The sequence below is a fragment of the Procambarus clarkii genome, chromosome 32 (genome assembly GCF_040958095.1).
Source record: "Procambarus clarkii isolate CNS0578487 chromosome 32, FALCON_Pclarkii_2.0, whole genome shotgun sequence".
Taxonomy (NCBI): domain Eukaryota; kingdom Metazoa; phylum Arthropoda; class Malacostraca; order Decapoda; family Cambaridae; genus Procambarus; species Procambarus clarkii.
The window spans coordinates 16,811,900-16,831,822 of NC_091181.1; the positions used below are offsets into that span (position 1 = coordinate 16,811,900).

Sequence of the window (19,923 nt, forward strand, 5' to 3'; positions counted from 1 at the left end):
ATGAGTGATGTGGGAATTTTTTGCGACTGGATGTAGAGTTTCTGAGATATCTCAAATCTATTTGTGTGCTTTTAATGTTATGCTTTAGATAATTATCATTTCATAATATACTGACAAATCAAATAATGTTTATTGTCGATATTTTTTATCAAGTTAATTTGAATTCAATAGAATGCATTTTGATCGCTTTTTATTCAACTCCTCCATGGTAACAGGTAAAAACAGGTGACACGTAAAAATATGCTGTTTTGAAAAACAGCACCATTTGTTGGACGTAAGAGCAACATACACTGTAATCTCCATTAGTTCTTCACCGATTGCTTTGAAATTTTGACACAACGTTCCATTCGAATACTCGCATGTTGTTATATACATATTATATAAATGCCATGCCTGTGACAGGTAAAAACATGTTTTTTTGAAAGACAGTGCCAACTGTTGCATGTAAATGCAACACATGCTACACTAAATAAGTTACAATTCCATTTCAATGTTTCCAATTGCATTGATAAATTGAATTTTTATAGATTTCAATTTATTTTAATTTTGATTTAATTATTTTGTGTGGCATTGCGATGGAATTGAGCTGTGTTGTTTACCATACCGTTCATTTCATTATGTCACGTCTTTGACAGGTAAAAGCATTTTTTTTTTTCAAAAACTGCTTTTCATGTGAGCGAAAGCTCCAGAACCTTTTTACCGATTGCTTTAAAATTTTGATACATTGCATTCGAATACATGCATGTTTTTATTTACCTATTATATACATGCCACACCTGAGACAGGTAAAAACATGTTTTTTTTAGAAAACAGCATCATCTGTTGGACGTAAGAGAAACACACTGAAATCTCAGAAAGTTCTTCACTGATTGCTTTGAAATTTTAACACAACGTTCCATTTGAATACGTGTGTGTTTTTATATACATACTATATAGATGTGACAAATAAAAACAAGGTTTTTAAGGAAAAACAGCGCCATCTGTTACACGTAAAAGCAACACATGCTATACTACATATGTTACGATTTTATTTCAATGTTTCCAATTGCATTGATAAATATAATTTTCATAGATTTCGATTTATTTTATTTTGATTTGATTTGATTTGCTGTGTAGTTTTCTATACCGATCATTTTGTGAGTATAGGTTATTTTTTTTACTTTTTATCGTTTGGTTTTTTTTAACTGTTCTTAATTTTCAGTAATGGGAACATCGGATCATTTGGGAACGCATCGGACAATGGACAAAGGGACGGGGGAGGGGGGGGGGGTAAGGTGGGCCAGGACGAGGGGACTGTAGAGTGAGGGATGGTGGGGGAGGCCGAAGGGATGGAAAGTGGGGAGGATGAGGGAACGGGGAAGTCGGAAATGGTCGGGAGGACAGGGAGATGGGAAGATTGCTGTGACCAGATACAGCTAGTATGTAACAAAATGCGTTTCCATTCTCTTCCTCATCATTTTGATATCGAGGTCAGGTATTAAAACATCGTTACTCAAATTGTTTTTATTGAAACATATTTGCAGAAAATATGCATTTAAATTATGAGTAATGTATTAAACATCAATATTATTCATTATCTTATGCAAGTCTGAGATCAAACAGTCTCATCTCTCAAGGCCAATAGAAACCCTAAAAGGTAAATGTGTTGACTGCGGACCTAGCGAGTGTGTTGACTGATGACCTGGAGATACAGTGTTGACTGCTGACTTGGAGACTAAGTGTTGACTGAAAATTTCCAGGCACAGCGCTGATTGATCACTTCGAACAAGAGATTTGCGAGAGGACCTCGAGGCAGAGAACAATCCCAGCCACAACATGGCCGCCCACGAGAACAACGAACATGCCCTGTTACATAAGAAGAAGTGCGATATTTAGATCGTCGATTTTTCAATCATATTGATATATTACATTCACGATCACCGAATTCTTTTATACAGTAACACTTGCATTCATATATAATGCAATAACCTGGTATCCAAAATCTATATATCACCTGTTATAACCACGGATGGAAGAAAACAATTTAGAATAGTTTGCCCAAAGAAGACATCTGTTTATGCTATATATTTTTTAGAGAGCCCGAGAAAGCAGGCAAGAACCATATGTGAATTTTCCTAGGCCTAGTATTAAGTATATATATATATATAAATATTTTATTAAATATGACCGAAAAAGTAAGATTAATAATTCTAACACGAATTTTCTCAATCTTTCGTACATTATGCTTCACTGTTGGAGGTAAATCAAAAATCACTTCTCCAAAATTCATTTTTATTTCTAGTCTGACGCGACACGGGCGCGTTTCGTAAAACTTATTACATTTTCAAAGACTTCACAAATACACAACTGATTAGAACTTGCGTTTCCCTGATTTTATATCTACATTTGAGTGAGGTGGGAAGGGTGATGTGGCATTACATTTGAGTAAGGTGGGAAGGATGATGTGGCATTAGAGGATATTAATAGGGTATTAAAAGTATCAACACAAGACAGAACACGAAACAATGGATATTGAATAGAAGTGTTTGTAGAAAGCCTATTGGTCCATATTTCTTGATGCTTCTATATTGGAGCGGAGTCTTGAGGTGGGTAGAATATAGTTGTGCAATAATTGGCTGTTGATTGCTGGTGTTGACTTCTTGATGTGTAGTGCCTCGCAAACGTCGAGCCGCCTGCTATCGCTGTATCTATCGATGATTTCTGTGTTGTTTACTAGGATTTCTCTGGCGATGGTTTGGTTATGGGAAGAGATTATATGTTCCTTAATGGAGCCCTGTTGTTTATGCATCGTTAAACGCCTAGAAAGAGATGTTGCTGTCTTGCCTATATACTGGGTTTTTTGGAGCTTACAGTCCCCAAGTGGGCATTTGAAGGCATAGACGACGTTAGTCTCTTTTAAAGCGTTCTGTTTCGTGTCTGGAGAGTTTCTCATGAGTAGGCTGGCCGTTTTTCTGGTTTTATAGTAAATCGTCAGTTGTATCCTCTGATTTTTGTCTGTAGGGATAACGTTTCTATTAACAATATCTTTCAGGACCCTTTCCTCTGTTTTATGAGCTGTGGAAAAGAAGTTCCTGTAAAATAGTCTAATAGGGGGTATAGGTGTTGTGTTAGTTGTCTCTTCGGAGGTTGCATGGCTTTTCACTTTCCTTCTTATGATGTCTTCGATGAAACCATTGGAGAAGCCGTTATTGACTAGAACCTGCCTTACCCTACAGAGTTCTTCGTCGACTTGCTTCCATTCTGAGCTGTGGCTGAGAGCACGGTCGACGTATGCGTTAACAACACTCCTCTTGTACCTGTCGGGGCAGTCGCTGTTGGCATTTAGGCACATTCCTATGTTTGTTTCCTTTGTGTAGACTGCAGTGTGGAAACCTCCGCCCTTTTCCATGACTGTTACATCTAGAAAAGGCAGCTTCCCATCCTTTTCCGTCTCGTAAGTGAAACGCAGCACGGAACTCTGCTCAAATGCCTCCTTCAGCTCCTGCAGATGTCTGACATCAGGTACCTGTGTAAAAATGTCGTCAACATACCTGCAGTATATGGCCGGTTTCAAGTTCATGTCGACTAAGACTTTTTGCTCGATGGTACCCATGTAGAAGTTTGCAAACAGGACACCTAGGGGAGAACCCATAGCGACCCCATCTACTTGCTTATACATGTGCCCATCCGGGCTCAAGAAGGGTGCCTCTTTAGTACAAGCTTGGAGTAGTTTCCTCAGAATACTTTCTGGCATGTCAAGAGGAGTACAGGCTGGATCACGATACACTCTGTCGGCTATCATTCCGATTGTCTCGTCCACAGGTACGTTGGTAAACAGCGATTCTACGTCCAACGAGGCTCTTATCCCTGTGGCCCGTGCGCCCCGCAGTAAGTCCACAAATTCCTTTGGAGACTTCAGGCTGAAGGCGCAAGGAACATAAGGAGTCAGCAGGCCGTTGAGTCGCTTCGCCAATCTGTACGTGGGTGTGGGTATCTGGCTAATGATTGGCCGAAGTGGGTTTCCAGGCTTGTGCGTCTTGACATTTCCATACGCATATCCAGGTTTATATTCCCCAATGATCTTTGGCAGGTGGAGTCCGGATTTCTTGGCGTTCACAGTTTCGATCATAGGCTTTTATCATATTTTATAGGCTTTCTACTTTCTACAATATGGACCAATAGGCTTTCTACAAACACTTCTATTCAATATCCATTGTTTCGTGTTCTGTCTTGTGTTGATACTTTTAATACCCTATTAATATCCTCTAATGCCACATCATCCTTCCCACCTTACTCAAATGTAATGCCACATCACCCTTCCCACCTCACTCAAATGTAGATATAAAATCAGGGAAACGCAAGTTCTAATCAGTTGTGTATTTGTGAAGTCTTTGAAAATGTAATAAGTTTTACGAAACGCGCCCGTGTCGCGTCAGACTAGAAATAAAAATGAATTTTGGAGAAGTGATTTTTGATTTACCTCCAACAGTGAAGCATAATGTACGAAAGATTGAGAAAATTCGTGTTAGAATTATTAATCTTACTTTTTCGGTCATATTTAATAAAATATGTCTACAGGAAAGACTGCTACCAAAATATACTAATGTTAAAGTGCACGACCCAGCAGCAAGGAATCAAGCCTTCACGATAAAATATCGCCAGGATCTGATTCGTGATCAGATATACAAGGCAGAGAATGAAATCAAAGACAAAAAAACGCAACTACTTCATGCTACAAACGAGTGGAGAAATAGCAACATCGACCATAGTATCCGTACCCGCATTGAACAACACCTCGACATCCTCACAGACCAACATCACCTCAGCACTGAAACAAGGATTATCAAGAAACTAACAACATTATATGGAGGACCTATGGCAATTCCACGACCAAGAGATGGCTTCCTGAACCTTGCAGGAATTAACCTCACTGAGGACCAAGTCACTCTCCTAAATCTGGGCATAAACTGTCATGTTATGTCCAGACCGAGTGAAATGGCCCGGAAAGTGGAGTTGGAAATTCTGTTGGGCGACATATTCGACCTCGAGACACAAAAGAAGGTCACTACCAAAGATACCTTACAAGCAGAACTTATTGCAGAAGGAGGAAAGAATCGAGGCAACTACAGAAGCACCATACTGTCCCCTGAGCTTAGAGCGGCAGCTAAAAGCCTTCGTGAGAACAAGGAGATAGTTGTCAGGAGAGGTGACAAGTCGCCAATATATGTCATTCTTAAAAAAGACGAATATCTGGCGAAAATGAACATCATACTCTCTGACCAAACTAAGTTCCAAAGGGTAACGAAGGACACTACAGCCGAATTAAAAGCAAAGGTCAACAAACTGATCGAAACTGTGAACGCCAAGAAATCCGGACTCCACCTGCCAAAGATCATTGGGGAATATAAACCTGGATATGCGTATGGAAATGTCAAGACGCACAAGCCTGGAAACCCACTTCGGCCAATCATTAGCCAGATACCCACACCCACGTACAGATTGGCGAAGCGACTCAACGGCCTGCTGACTCCTTATGTTCCTTGCGCCTTCAGCCTGAAGTCTCCAAAGGAATTTGTGGACTTACTGCGGGGCGCACGGGCCACAGGGATAAGAGCCTCGTTGGACGTAGAATCGCTGTTTACCAACGTACCTGTGGACGAGACAATCGGAATGATAGCCGACAGAGTGTATCGTGATCCAGCCTGTACTCCTCTTGACATGCCAGAAAGTATTCTGAGGAAACTACTCCAAGCTTGTACTAAAGAGGCACCCTTCTTGAGCCCGGATGGGCACATGTATAAGCAAGTAGATGGGGTCGCTATGGGTTCTCCCCTAGGTGTCCTGTTTGCAAACTTCTACATGGGTACCATCGAGCAAAAAGTCTTAGTCGACATGAACTTGAAACCGGCCATATACTGCAGGTATGTTGACGACATTTTTACACAGGTACCTGATGTCAGACATCTGCAGGAGCTGAAGGAGGCATTTGAGCAGAGTTCCGTGCTGCGTTTCACTTACGAGACGGAAAAGGATGGGAAGCTGCCTTTTCTAGATGTAACAGTCATGGAAAAGGGCGGAGGTTTCCACACTGCAGTCTACACAAAGGAAACAAACATAGGAATGTGCCTAAATGCCAACAGCGACTGCCCCGACAGGTACAAGAGGAGTGTTGTTAACGCATACGTCGACCGTGCTCTCAGCCACAGCTCAGAATGGAAGCAAGTCGACGAAGAACTCTGTAGGGTAAGGCAGGTTCTAGTCAATAACGGCTTCTCCAATGGTTTCATCGAAGACATCATAAGAAGGAAAGTGAAAAGCCATGCAACCTCCGAAGAGACAACTAACACAACACCTATACCCCCTATTAGACTATTTTACAGGAACTTCTTTTCCACAGCTCATAAAACAGAGGAAAGGGTCCTGAAAGATATTGTTAATAGAAACGTTATCCCTACAGACAAAAATCAGAGGATACAACTGACGATTTACTATAAAACCAGAAAAACGGCCAGCCTACTCATGAGAAACTCTCCAGACACGAAACAGAACGCTTTAAAAGAGACTAACGTCGTCTATGCCTTCAAATGCCCACTTGGGGACTGTAAGCTCCAAAAAACCCAGTATATAGGCAAGACAGCAACATCTCTTTCTAGGCGTTTAACGATGCATAAACAACAGGGCTCCATTAAGGAACATATAATCTCTTCCCATAACCAAACCATCGCCAGAGAAATCCTAGTAAACAACATAGAAATCATCGATAGATACAGCGATAGCAGGCGGCTCGACGTTTGCGAGGCACTACACATCAAGAAGTCAACACCAGCAATCAACAGCCAATTATTGCACAACTATATTCTACCCACCTCAAGACTCCGCTCCAATATAGAAGCATCAAGAAATATGGACCAATAGGCTTTCTACAAACACTTCTATTCAATATCCATTGTTTCGTGTTCTGTCTTGTGTTGATACTTTTAATACCCTATTAATATCCTCTAATGCCACATCATCCTTCCCACCTTACTCAAATGTAATGCCACATCACCCTTCCCACCTCACTCAAATGTAGATATAAAATCAGGGAAACGCAAGTTCTAATCAGTTGAGTATTTGTGAAGTCTTTGAAAATGTAATAAGTTTTACGAAACGCGCCCGTGTCGCGTCAGACTAGAAATAAAAATGAATTTTGGAGAAGTGATTTTTGATTTACCTCCAACAGTGAAGCATAATGTACGAAAGATTGAGAAAATTCGTGTTAGAATTATTAATCTTACTTTTTCGGTCATATTTAATAAAATATGTCTACAGGAAAGACTGCTACCAAAATATACTAATATATATAAATATATATATATATATATATATATATATATATATATATATATATATATATATATATATATATATATATATATATATATGTATATATATATATATATATATATATATATATATATATATATATATATATATATATATATATATATATATATATATATATATATATATATATATATATATATATATATATATATATATATATATATATATATATATATATATATTGGTGTATACTGGCAGCAGGTTTTCTTTCAAACATGTTTCATTGAATATGACCGCATATTCTGTATTTATTATTTTCTGGTTTAGGGCTTCTATCCCTCTAACTATTTTCTTAGCATCAATTAAGCCCTGATGCTAAGAAAATAGTTAGAGGGATAGAAGCCCTAAACCAGAAAATAATAAATACAGAATATGCGGTCATATACAATGAAACATATATATATATATATATATATATATATATATATATATATATATATATATATATATACAGTATACAATAAATTAGAACTAAGATGGTGAAAATTTTTCTTAGGATTAATAAAATAGGCCTAAGAGAGGGCACATTCCGTTTATCGCTACTGCTACACACACTCTGTGAGATCTTTTTGTTGTCCGGTAATACTAACACGCGAACTGTTGATGTGTGCAACAGTGCTACAAAATAGTAGAAATAACAGTGCTAAGTAGCAATAGATGCTATCATTATTGCAGTATGGGTTGAATATACTGAGAGTGTGAATGTTTACATACTCTATCCAGAAGATGGCGAGGGAAGATACTCTACCCAGAGGTTGGTGAAGGAGAAATACTCTACCCAGAGGTTGGTGAGGGAGAGATGCTCTACCCAGAGGTTGGTGAAGGAGAGATACTATACCCAGAGGTTGGAGAGGGAGAGATACTCTACCCAGAGGTTGGTGAGGGAGAGATACTCTACCCAAAAATTGGTGAGGGAGAGATACTGTACCCAGAGATTGGTGAGGGAGAGATACTCTACCCAGAGGTTGGGGAGGAAAGATACTCTACCCAGAGGTAGGTGAGGGAGAGATACTCTACCCAGAGGTTGTTGAGGGAGAGATGCTCTACCCAGAGGTTGGTGAAGGAAAGATACTTTACCCAGAGGTTGGCGAGGGAGAGATACTCTACCCAGAGGTTTGGGAGGAAAGATACTTTACCCAGAGGTTGGAGAGGGAGAGATACTCTACCCAGAGGTTGGTGAAGGAGAGACACTCTACCCAGAGGTTGGCGAGGGAGAGATACTCTACCCAGAGGTTGGAGAGGGAGAGATGCTCTACCCAGAGGTTGGTGAAGGAGAGATTCTCTACCCAGAGGTTGGCGAGGGAGAGATACTCTACCCAGAGGTTGGTGAAGGAGAGACACTCTACCCAGAGGTTGGCGAGGGAGAGATACTTTACCCAGAGGTTGGCGAGGGAGAGAGAGTTTACCCAGAGGTTGGCGAGGGAGAGATACTTTACCCAGAGGTTGGCGAGGGAGAGAGAGTTTACCCAGAGGTTGGGGAGGGAGAGATACTTTACCCAGAGGTTGGCGAGGGAGAGATACTCTACCCAGAGGTTGGCGAGGGAGAGATACTTTACCCAGAGGTTCGCGAGGGAGAGATACTCTACCCAGAGGTTGGCGAGGGAGAGATACTCTACCCAGAGGTTGGAGAGGGAGAGATACTCTACCCAGAGGTTGGTGAGGGAGAGCGTGGTGCTGACGGTGATCCTGGTGGCGGGATGAGCACACTTCGTACTATTGGTAACCGTGTCCTTGAACCACTGGTCATACAACCCGGCCTCCGTCAGCGACACGATCCTTCACAAGACAACATACTAGGTAACCTTCAATTGATGACCCATCACCCACCATTGTCTTGCATGACAAAATCTCACACCGATATGATACCCCTCATCAGCTGCCTTTATGTGAGAGCCATTCCCCTACGGCAGATCATGTGAATCATATACAGATTTTCTGCCATATATACAAATTATGGTGAGGATCGTGTATTGTAATGTAATAATCAGACAAAATGAGAACCATTGAATTGTGGAATAAAAGTTCTTACTGTTTCACTTCAGAAAATGATCACCTCTTACTGAGGGCTGGGACGAGAGGACTGTTCCTCTGACCGATCAGAGACAACGTCATCGGCAGGAACCTCTCTCTTGAGGAGTAGAAGTCACAGCGCCCTGTTGACAAAAATGTCATTATACTAATATACGTATATATATATATATATATATATATATATATATATATATATATATATATATATATATATATATATATATATATATATATATATATATATATATATATATATATATATATATATATATATATATATATATATATATATATATATGTATATATATATATATATATATATATATATATATATATATATATATATATATATATATATATATTTATATATATATATATATATATATATATATATTATATATATATATATATATACATATATATATATATATATATATATATATATATATATATATATATATATATATATATATATATATAAGTGTGTGTGTGTATGTGTAAGTGTGTGTGGAAAATCCAAAGAGAAATGGAAAAGAAAGATGAACGTTTCGGCCGATCTGGGCCTTTGTCAACATCGAACTGAAAGAAATTACAAAGAAAGAGTGGAGGCAGACACTAGATCCTGACTATCATCTCCTGGGGAAAGAATTAACCAGAATAGGTATAGATTAGCTTAGAGTGATCAGAAGGATTTAAGCGGTAAGAATAAACGATTAAAGAAAAAGCCTCATTGAACACACACAAAATATATTAATATATTGTTATGAGACAATGTAACTCTCCCTATAATAGTTTTTTCTTAGACTGTGGTGCAATATTGTAACTTAAAACTGGGTCTAGTTTGTACATACCAGTTCTAATATTGAGAAGATTTGGATATTGACTAATTAGGGCAGACTAAATTAAATTCCGTTCCACAAAGCCATTGTAATTGGTAATGCTTTTCGCCCCATCTCAATTAATAGTGTGATCACTGTTACGAATCTTATAAGGATTCTAACATACTCCTGATGCTTATATATTTTATTGTCTTGTTCTATAATTAGTATAGTAAACAGTTGTAGGATTATAGACTATTGTATGGTATATATTGTAGCATGCTGTAGTGTGCCTGAGTTGCATTATATTGTATGAGGCTTTTTGCAAGTTATTTCCTGTTGGTTTCTTCCGTGTGGGGGGATGACCATATTTGGATGTGGCCAGTGTGGGAACTTGTTGTCAAGCGAGTGTTTATAGTTCAACCTTGATTAATTCTCATTATTGTTTGCCATTAAATTCTATTGAGTAATGTAACAATATTATATACTCTTAAGATTAATAATGAATTGATTATTAGTACTACATTTTGTTAGCAGAATTTTCACAATAGTTTATGTGGATGCTTAGTTCATATGTTGGTAGGATGCAGCCCTGGCAAGCCAGGATTTTGCCAGTTGCGTGCGTACAGCTGGCGGGTGGAGACATGGTTGAGTTAAGTTGGTGGATCTTTGTTTTATTTCTTATCCTACAAGGCTGATTCTCTGGTTAGACTATTATGAGATTACCCATCTATTCATTTGTATTGATATGAAGTGATTTATGTTATACAGTGCTATTGAAAGATTAATTAATGGTGTAAGAATATTTCTGGCTACCTGCATTTTTCCATGTATGTTTCTTTGTTACCCCTATCTAAAAGTATATTGCTCTGTTAGTATCAGTTGCATTATTTCCCCTAGACATTTATATGAGGCAAGGCCGTATGTTATTATATATTACCAACTTATTTCCAGGGACACATTCTAAATATATCAAAAAAAGTTTCAAAAACTGTTGGCATTCTTTCTAAGATCAGATATTATGTACCCCGCCCTGCCCTGGTGACTATTACTCCCTCATCTGTCCATTTCTCAACTATGGTATTTGTGCTTGGGGTTCTACTACCCAAAATCATTTACGTCCTCTAATTACTCAACACAAAGCTGCTATTAGGACAATATCCAACTTTGGTCCCAGACATCACTCGGTACCCCTACTCAAATCTCTGAATATCTTAGATATTAAGTCACTGCACATTCTCTCATGTGTATTATACATATATAAAACGCTGAACTGTAATGCCAATCTTGACCTCAAAAGCTTCATTGAAGGTTGTAACAGAAACTATGAGCACCACACCAGAAATAAATACAGTTTTGATATTCCAAGAGTACAACTTAATCAAACTAGAAATGCTCTACAAATCAAGGGACCCAGAATGTGGAATGACCTTCCCAACCATGTTAAAGACTGTACCTCTCTCAACCAGTTTAAGATAAAAACGAAGCACTACCTAATAAACTCCCTGTAACCTACCTTACCCCTCTGTTGTCAACCCATGTCTGTTTTTTTTTAAACAACGCTGTTTGTCTGTAATAATTTGTAATTGTATTTGTGCTGCTTCTTCAGCCATGTTCCCCCCTCTTTTATCTTTATTTTTATTGGTCTCAACACATTTTATTCTTTATACCCATTAGTATTAAGCTTTAGTCTTTAATGTTTTTCCTGCCCGAAACGCTTTGCGTAATAGTGGCTTTAGGCATTGTATGTACTAGCTCTATCTATTAATCCAACAAACTTTGTAAAATCTCTTGTATGTATGTACCTTACCTAAATAAACATTTATTTATTTATTATTTACAACTGCAACAGAAGAACCATACCCAGAGATCGAGGGTCGTAACAAAATGAGGGCCACTGTCCGGGATGTTAAATTTAATTCCCTGTAATGTATGTACAATTGACAGTGCTAAGTATTAATAACAATTGCCTTCCTAGGTACTCTGTGATTATCTAGTGACACCTAATCAAGCCTGCGTAAATTTCTCTGTCGTTTTGAGCTGCTGTGAAAACTTCTCAATGCTTCACGATTTGAGGTAAGTGTTCAGCTTGTGCCAGAGGCCAAGCATAATTTTCAGTGTTGATACAAGTGTTAAGTTATGATAATTGAGCCAACCATGGAGGATCAGGTTGTTGTGCTAGTAAAGCAACCAAATTTTGGTAAAATTAAAGACTTGAGGACGTCTGGTTTGTTATTGCTGGCTGATAAATTGAACCTAGCAGTTTCCAGTAAAATGTTCAAGGCTCAAGTGTTAAGAGTTATTGTCACACACTTGGTGGAGGAGGAGAGACTTGACAAGGAGTGTTTAGGAGAGTTAGAAGAAGAGTCAAATGAAAAGGTGGCAATCTTAAAGTTGGGGATGGAGACTAAATTAGAAATGGCAAGGCTGGAAGCAGACAAGCAGAGGTTGGAGTTGCAGAACCAGCAAAGACACCTTGAGTTGGAGGCTCAGCTACGACTAGCAGAGCAGCAAACTAAACAAACCGAACAACAGACTAAACAATTAGAAATTCAGCAGAGCATGGCTGAAAATAATAACAGGTTGGAACAGCAGAGAATTGCGGCAGGGCTAGGTAACACTAGTAATAATCCAGAGAGTACAAATAGTTCTTCTAAGTACAGTAAACATGTAGATTTACCTAAGGTTAATGAAGTAGAGCTAGAAATATTTGTCTTGCATTTTAAGAAATTAGCAGTCAACATGAACTGGCCTGTTGATCAATGGGTTGGTATTTTACAAGGACAATTTAAGGGTAAAGCTCAGGAGGTATTTGAATCTTTGTCTGCTGAGAATTCTTTCGATTTTAAATTTGTTCAACAGAGCATCTTAAATGCATACCAGCAGATCCCAGAGGCACATAGACAAAAATTTAGAAGCTTACAAAGAGCACATGACCAGACTATTTCTGACTTTGTATGAGTTAAATTAAATCACTTTGATAGATGGGTTAAAGCACTTAATATTGCAGAGTTTGAGACTTTGAGAGACCTCATAGTAACTGAGGAAGTATTGGGATGTCTACCAGAGAAATTAGCTTTGTTTATGGCTGAAAATAAACAAACCACTGATCTTATGAAACTAGCCAATCTAGCTGATGAGCATGAATTACTTACTAGAGTGCCTTTTAGAGCACCAATTAATCATTATAATGCTAAAACTAATTATTATGCTCCTAAAAATCATGCTTTCCAGACTCGACTAGCTACTTCACCTTCTCCCCTTAACCCTTCTTCAGTAAAGCCTAAATCTGAGAAACAACAGACAGGGTTGTCAACCTCAAGTAATGTAGTGATTAAGGCCTGCAGTTGGTTCGGTTGTTTTGACCACTAGCAGATATTGCACACATTGCAGGAGAAGAGGTCATGTGGTAAATTCATGTTATGCTTTGCACCCTGAGTTGAGACCAACTGGTCTGATTATGAGTAGGGGTTTGCAAACCTTTAATGCCAATGTTGCTCCAGTCATGCCCAAGTGGATGACTAATTTTGATCCATACCTACATTAGGGAACCCTATTTTTTTTAGATATATACAAAAGTTGTTACATTCTTGTACAGCCACTAGTACGCGTAGCGTTTCGGGCAGGTCCTTAATCCTATGGTCCCTGGAATACGATCCCCTGCCGCGAAGAATCGTTTTTTCATCCAAGTACACATTTTACTGTTGCGTTAAACAGAGGCTACAGTTAAGGAATTGCGCCCAGTAAATCCTCCCCGGCCAGGATATGAACCCATGACATAGCGCTCGCGGAACGCCAGGCGAGTGTCTTACCACTACACCACGGAGACTGTACACCACAATGGGCAGAGTTATTATGTACCAGTGGAACCTGGAAACCAGTTCAGTTGTTAAGGGACACTGGTGCTTCCCAGTTTTTAATATCTCACCGTGTTCTTACTGATGTTAGCACAGAAGACACTGCAGAGGTAGTGTTATTGCAAGAACTTGGAGGCCATATCCAGCGTGTACCATTAATTATGGTTAACCTGAATTCTTCTATTACACCAGGTTGGTGCACTGTAGCAGTCAGTGAGCAGTTGCCCATTTCTGGGATTGATATCATTGTAGGTAATGATTTTGACAAGTGTCAAGTTAGTGGGACCGATTGTCCTGTTATGTTTACTAAACCTAGTGCAGTACTGGCTCAACCAGATGCGGATGATGGTGTCATTTATCCAGCCTGTGTTGTGACCAGATCCATGGGTAAGCAAAATGTGGTAAGTCCTGCTACTACCAAGGTGGATGTTCTCGAGGCCAGGACCCCTTCAGACAGGGAGGTGCAGGTGGACCTTGAAGATACATTTTTAGCTCACGCTCATGTCGAGAGTGAGGCCGTTGCCAAAGCCCTAATTTATTCTGACCCAGATGGTCTGAAAGAGGTTGCCCAGGTACCAGTTCCTTTCCCGCTCGCTCCAGCTGTAGAGTTCCAGACCTTGTATAAGTTACAGAGTACTGATCCCAGTCTAGCTGAGTGTTATGCAGTAGCAGCCGACTCCACTGATACTTTGGAGGAGAGTACGGGTTGTTATTTCAAGGATCGATGTCTGATGAGAAGATGGAGACCACCAGGAACTCCCTCATCAGATGATTGTAAGTCTAAAACCCAGCTCGTTGTGCCAACAGAGTATAGGGAGCAGGTATTGCAAGCTGCCTGACCTGACCTGATGGGAGGCCATCATGGCATTACCAGTATGTATCATAAGATCTGTAAATTTTTCTATTGGCCAAAACTCAAGAAAGATGTGGTCAGATATTGCCACAATTGTGTTGTGTGTCAAACTGTTGGTAAGCTTAATCAGACTGTGCCACGAGCACCATTATAGCCTATTGTAGTGCCAGAGGAGCCTTTTACTCATGTGATACTGGATTGTGTCGGACCTTTACCCCGTACCAAATCCGGAAATATGTATATGTTTACAATTTTATGTATGATGACCACCAGGTTCCCTGAAGCATATGCCTTACGTAACATTAGAGCTTCAACCATTATAAGGCAGTTGGAACGATTTTTCTCATTATTTGGTATGGCCCGTATAATTCAAACGGATAATGGGAGTAATTTTTGTTCCACCACATTTAAAACTTGTTTTAATTCATTTGGTATTCAGCATAATTTTTCCAGTCCTTACCATCCTCAGAGTCAAGGGGGAATCGAGAGGTTCCACCAAACTCTCAAGAAAATGTTGAAAGCAACTGGGGAAGATTCACCCAGATATTGGGACGATAATTTACCATTTGTTTTGTTTGCTGCTAGAGATGGATTGCACAGTGCCCTAGGCTGCCCTCCATTTGATCTGATCTTTGGTCATCAGGTGAGAGGACCTTTAAAAATGTTACATGAGAAAATGTTAGAAGATGTTACAGCCAGGCAGAGTGAGCGTTACCTGACGGATGTAAAGAGCAAGCTGTCCAGAACGAAGGAGTTGGCCTTACCACATCTAAGTGAACAACGACAGGTAATGAAGCAGAAACATGACCAGAGGTTCAAGGCCAAACTCAGAGTTTTTGAGCCAGGAGATTTGGTATTGGTCTTGAAGCCTCGTATGGGTACTTCTATGTCTCATAAATTTGCAGGACCGTATCAACTAGTAAAACGTCTTGGGGACGTTACTTACAAAGTTTGCCATCCCAAACAGAAACGTCAGACCACGAGTGTACATGTGAACCGGGTGAAGGCTTATTGTGGGCCTAGTATTGTGGCTTGTTGTGTTGCTGAGGAGGTAAATCCTGAAGAGTCGAGTGTTGCAGAGTAAGATGGTAATTCTTGTTTGTCTAATTCCAGTTCCGGGGAAGAATTGTTGTTATTTGCAGGATGAGGAGAGAGCAGAGTTCCAGGACCTTTAGGAGATGTCTTCTAACTTGTTTGGGGAGGTCCCCACTCAGACTTCTCTCATTACTCACGACATTTACTTGACAGATGTAACTCCAATTCGGCTACACCCTTATTGAGTGACACCCGAGAAACGTTGTATCATCCAGAAGGAGGTTGATTATCTTCTTCGACATGGGTTCATTAGACCCAGTCAGAGCTCCTGGAGTTCAGTGTGTTTATTAGTACCAAAACCAGAGGATAAATGGAGACTAGTAGTGGATTATAGAAAACTCAACCAGGTAACTGTAGTTGATGTGTATCCATTACCTTTATTGGAGGACTGTATCGATACTATAGGTCATGCTAAGTTTGTATCTAAATTGGACTTATCTAAGGGATATCACCAGATACCTCTTACAGATTTTGCAAGGGAAATGACAGCATTTATCACTCCTGATGGAGCTTACGAGTTTAATGTAATGTCATTCGGGTTAAGGAATGCTCCAGCCACTTTTCAGAAGTTAATGAATTCTTTGTTGAAGGATGTGATAGATTGTAGGGCATATTTGGATGACTGTGATTTTCAGTAAGAATTGGGTATATCATATGTCTAGTTTAAAGAAATTGTTTAATGTGTTACAACATGCTAATTTGACTGTGAATATGAAGAAATGTAGTTGGGTTAAAGGAACTATAGTGTACTTGGGACATGAGGTTGGACAAGGAAGGATAGTCCCATTGCAAGACAAGATCCAGGCAATTGTGGATTACCCAGTCCTAACCAATAAGAAGTCTGTGTAGAGATTTATTGGAATGTGTGCGTATTATAGGAGATATTGTAAAAACTTTTCCATTGTTGCTGCACCCATAACAAATCTTCTAAGGAAACAGGTAAAATTTAAGTGGACGCAGGAGTGTCAGAACTCTTTTCACAACTTGAAAGTAATTCTCTCTACTTCACCTGTGCTAGCTAGTCCAGAGTATGAAGAACCTTTTATTTGCACATAGACGCTTCAGATCTAGGAGCAGGTGTTGTTTTGTTCCAAGTAGGACCAGATGAGTTAGAACATCCTGTTTATTATTTCACTCGTAAATTTGAGAGGACACAAATTAATTACTCTGTAGTTGAGAAAGAAGCACTTTGTTTAATATTGGCAGTGAGAAATTTGAGACATATTTGTCAGGAAATGAAGTGGTAGTATATACAGATCATAATCCATTGACATTTATCAACTCTATGAAGTGTAAAAACCAGAGAATACTTAGATGGTCATTGATTCTGCAAGAATTCAATATTGTAATTCGTCATATTTCTGGGAGGCAAAATGTTATTGCTGATGCCTTATCTAGAGAATTTCCTGTTGCAGTGCCATAATATGCAGTGTTCTTTATTCATAAGATGTATGTAAATTTTTTATTTTTTTTTTACTGTGTGAAATTTCATTGCTTTGTACTTTGATTTTACTTGAAGTATTTTCATGTTATATTTCATGCAGTCAAAAAAATGAAACCAACCTTCAGTTAATTTCATTTTTTTCTTAGGGGATGGGATGGATGTTACGAATCTTACAAGGATTCTAACATACCCCTGATGCTTATATACTATATTGTCTTGTTCAATAATTAGTATTGTATCCAGTTGTATGATTATAGACTATTGTATGGTATATATTGTAGCATGCTGTAGTGTGCCTGAGTTGCATTATATTGTATGAGGCTTTTTGCAAGTTATTTCCTGTTGGTTTCTTCCGTGTGGCGGGATGACCATATTTGGATGTGGCCAGTGTGGGAACTTGTTGTCAAGCGAGTGTTTATAGTTCAACCTTGATTAATTCTCATTATTGTTTGCCATTAAATTCTATTGAGTAATGTAACAATATTATATACTCTTAAGATTAATAATGAATTGATTATTAGTACTACATTTTGTTAGCAGAATTTTCACAATAGTTTATGTGGATGCTTAGTTCATATGTTGGTAGGACGCAGCCCTGGCAAGCCAGGATTTTGCCAGTTGCGTTGGTACAGATGGCGGGTGGAGACATGTTTGAGTTAAGTTGGTGGATCTTTGTTTTATTTCTTAGCTTACAAGGCTGATTCTCTGGTTAGACTATTATGAGATTACCCATCTATTCATTTGTATTGATATGAAGTGATTTACGTTATACAGTGCTATTGTAAGATTAATTAATGGTGTAAGAATATTTCTGGCTACCTGCATTTTTCCATGTATGTTTTGTATGTTTCTTTGTTACCCCTATCTAAAAGTATATTGCTCTGTTAGTATCAGTTGCATTATTTCCCCTAGACATTTACATGAGGCAAGGCCGTATATTATTATATATTACCAACTGCAACAGAGAACCATACCCAGAGATTGAGGGTCGTAACAATTACACAAACCTGTGTGTAGATACAAAGCTTTAGACGTTTGGGCAGTTCTTATAATATAAGCATGTTGGGACATACGTAATTGTAAGGATTTTCCTATTTGTCCAAGGAACACAGATTCACAATCACTGTAGGGAATCGAATACACACAACCTGCTGTAGCAGGGGAGTTTTTTTATTATTAAATTGGACTTGATCGTATTATTAGTGAACACCAAATTGATATTAAGGTCCAAAAAACGGGGAAAAGTTTCTCAAATACCATATATTTCATTGTACCCATCGTAAAGGTACCACCAATGAGTTTCTAATTTCTGGTATCACTTTGGAGTCATTATTATAAAACGCACGTTTAGCTTTCCCAAACGAACAATCTAAAAACATCTTAGGGTATTGTAAACTCTTCCCAATTTCATATATTTTAGCTATCTCTTCATCAATAAAACTCAGGGCTGTATACCCTCAAAGCTCGAAGAAACATTCCTGAAAATACTGCCTGTTTAACTTTACAATGATGATTTGAATAATAATGAACAAACAACCCCACGTTGGTAGGTTTCCTATACACATTAAACTTGAACCTTCTATTGACTCTATGAATCATAATGTCCAAAAACGGAGAAGTACCATTTGGAACTCTTCCATTTTTGGTAGAGTACCAAAGAGTACCATACCCCCAGTCCTCCCCACCATTCCCCCTTCACCCATCTCCTCAGCCTCCCAACCATTCCCCACTCCACCGTTCCCCTCGTTTTCCCCACGATTCCCCACTCCACCATCCCACTCCCCTGTTTCTTTGTCCTCCCCACCATTCTCCATTCCCTCATCCCCTCGTCCCCACCATCCCAAACTCCCCCATCCCCCCTCGTCCTTCCCCACCATTATCCCCCTCCCTTGTCCCCTCATCATCCCCACCATTACCCACTCAATCGTTCGATGCCTTCCCAAATGGTCTGATGTTCCCATCAGAAAATTGGGAACATGAAGTGATCTGATGTTCCCATCACTGAAATATAAGAAAAACAGTTAAAAACTTATATGAAAATATGAGCAAATAAAAAATTAAACTATACTCATGAAATGAAAGGTATGGTAAGGAACACAGCTCAATTCCAATGTAATTCACACAAAATAATGAAATCAAAATCAAAATATAGAAAAATTCATGAAAATTAAATTTATCAATGCAATGAGAAACATTGAAATGGAATTGTAACATATTTAGTATAGCATGTGTGTTGCTCTTACATGCAACAGATGGCACTGTTTTTCAAGAAAAGCATAGTTTTACCTGTCACAGGTGTGACATCTATCTTGAGGTTCTCTTGAGATGATTTCGGGGCTTTAGTGTCCCCGCGGTCCGGTCCTCGACCAGGCCTCCACCCCCAGGAAGCAGCCCATGACAGCTGACTAACACCCAGGTACCTATTTTACTGCTAGATAACAGGGTCATAGGGTGAAAGAA

The 19,923-nt window shown here is 39.0% G+C and overlaps 1 protein-coding gene across 1 annotated transcript in view; it reads right to left on the bottom strand.

The window, feature by feature from the left end:
* Positions 1–1,592: 1,592 nt before the first annotated feature.
* The window catches only part of LOC123749655 (probable glutamate receptor), a 294,522-nt gene continuing 276,191 nt past the window's right edge, over positions 1,593–19,923 (bottom strand). Inside the window, exons 10-12 of the mRNA XM_069334972.1 lie at positions 9,419–9,518; positions 9,012–9,141; positions 1,593–1,845 (exon numbers count right to left, since the gene is read on the bottom strand). Of these exons, the coding sequence (XP_069191073.1) occupies positions 1,756–1,845; positions 9,012–9,141; positions 9,419–9,518 (320 nt within the window). The 3' untranslated portion in view covers positions 1,593–1,755. The remainder of the gene's footprint in view (positions 1,846–9,011; positions 9,142–9,418; positions 9,519–19,923) is intronic.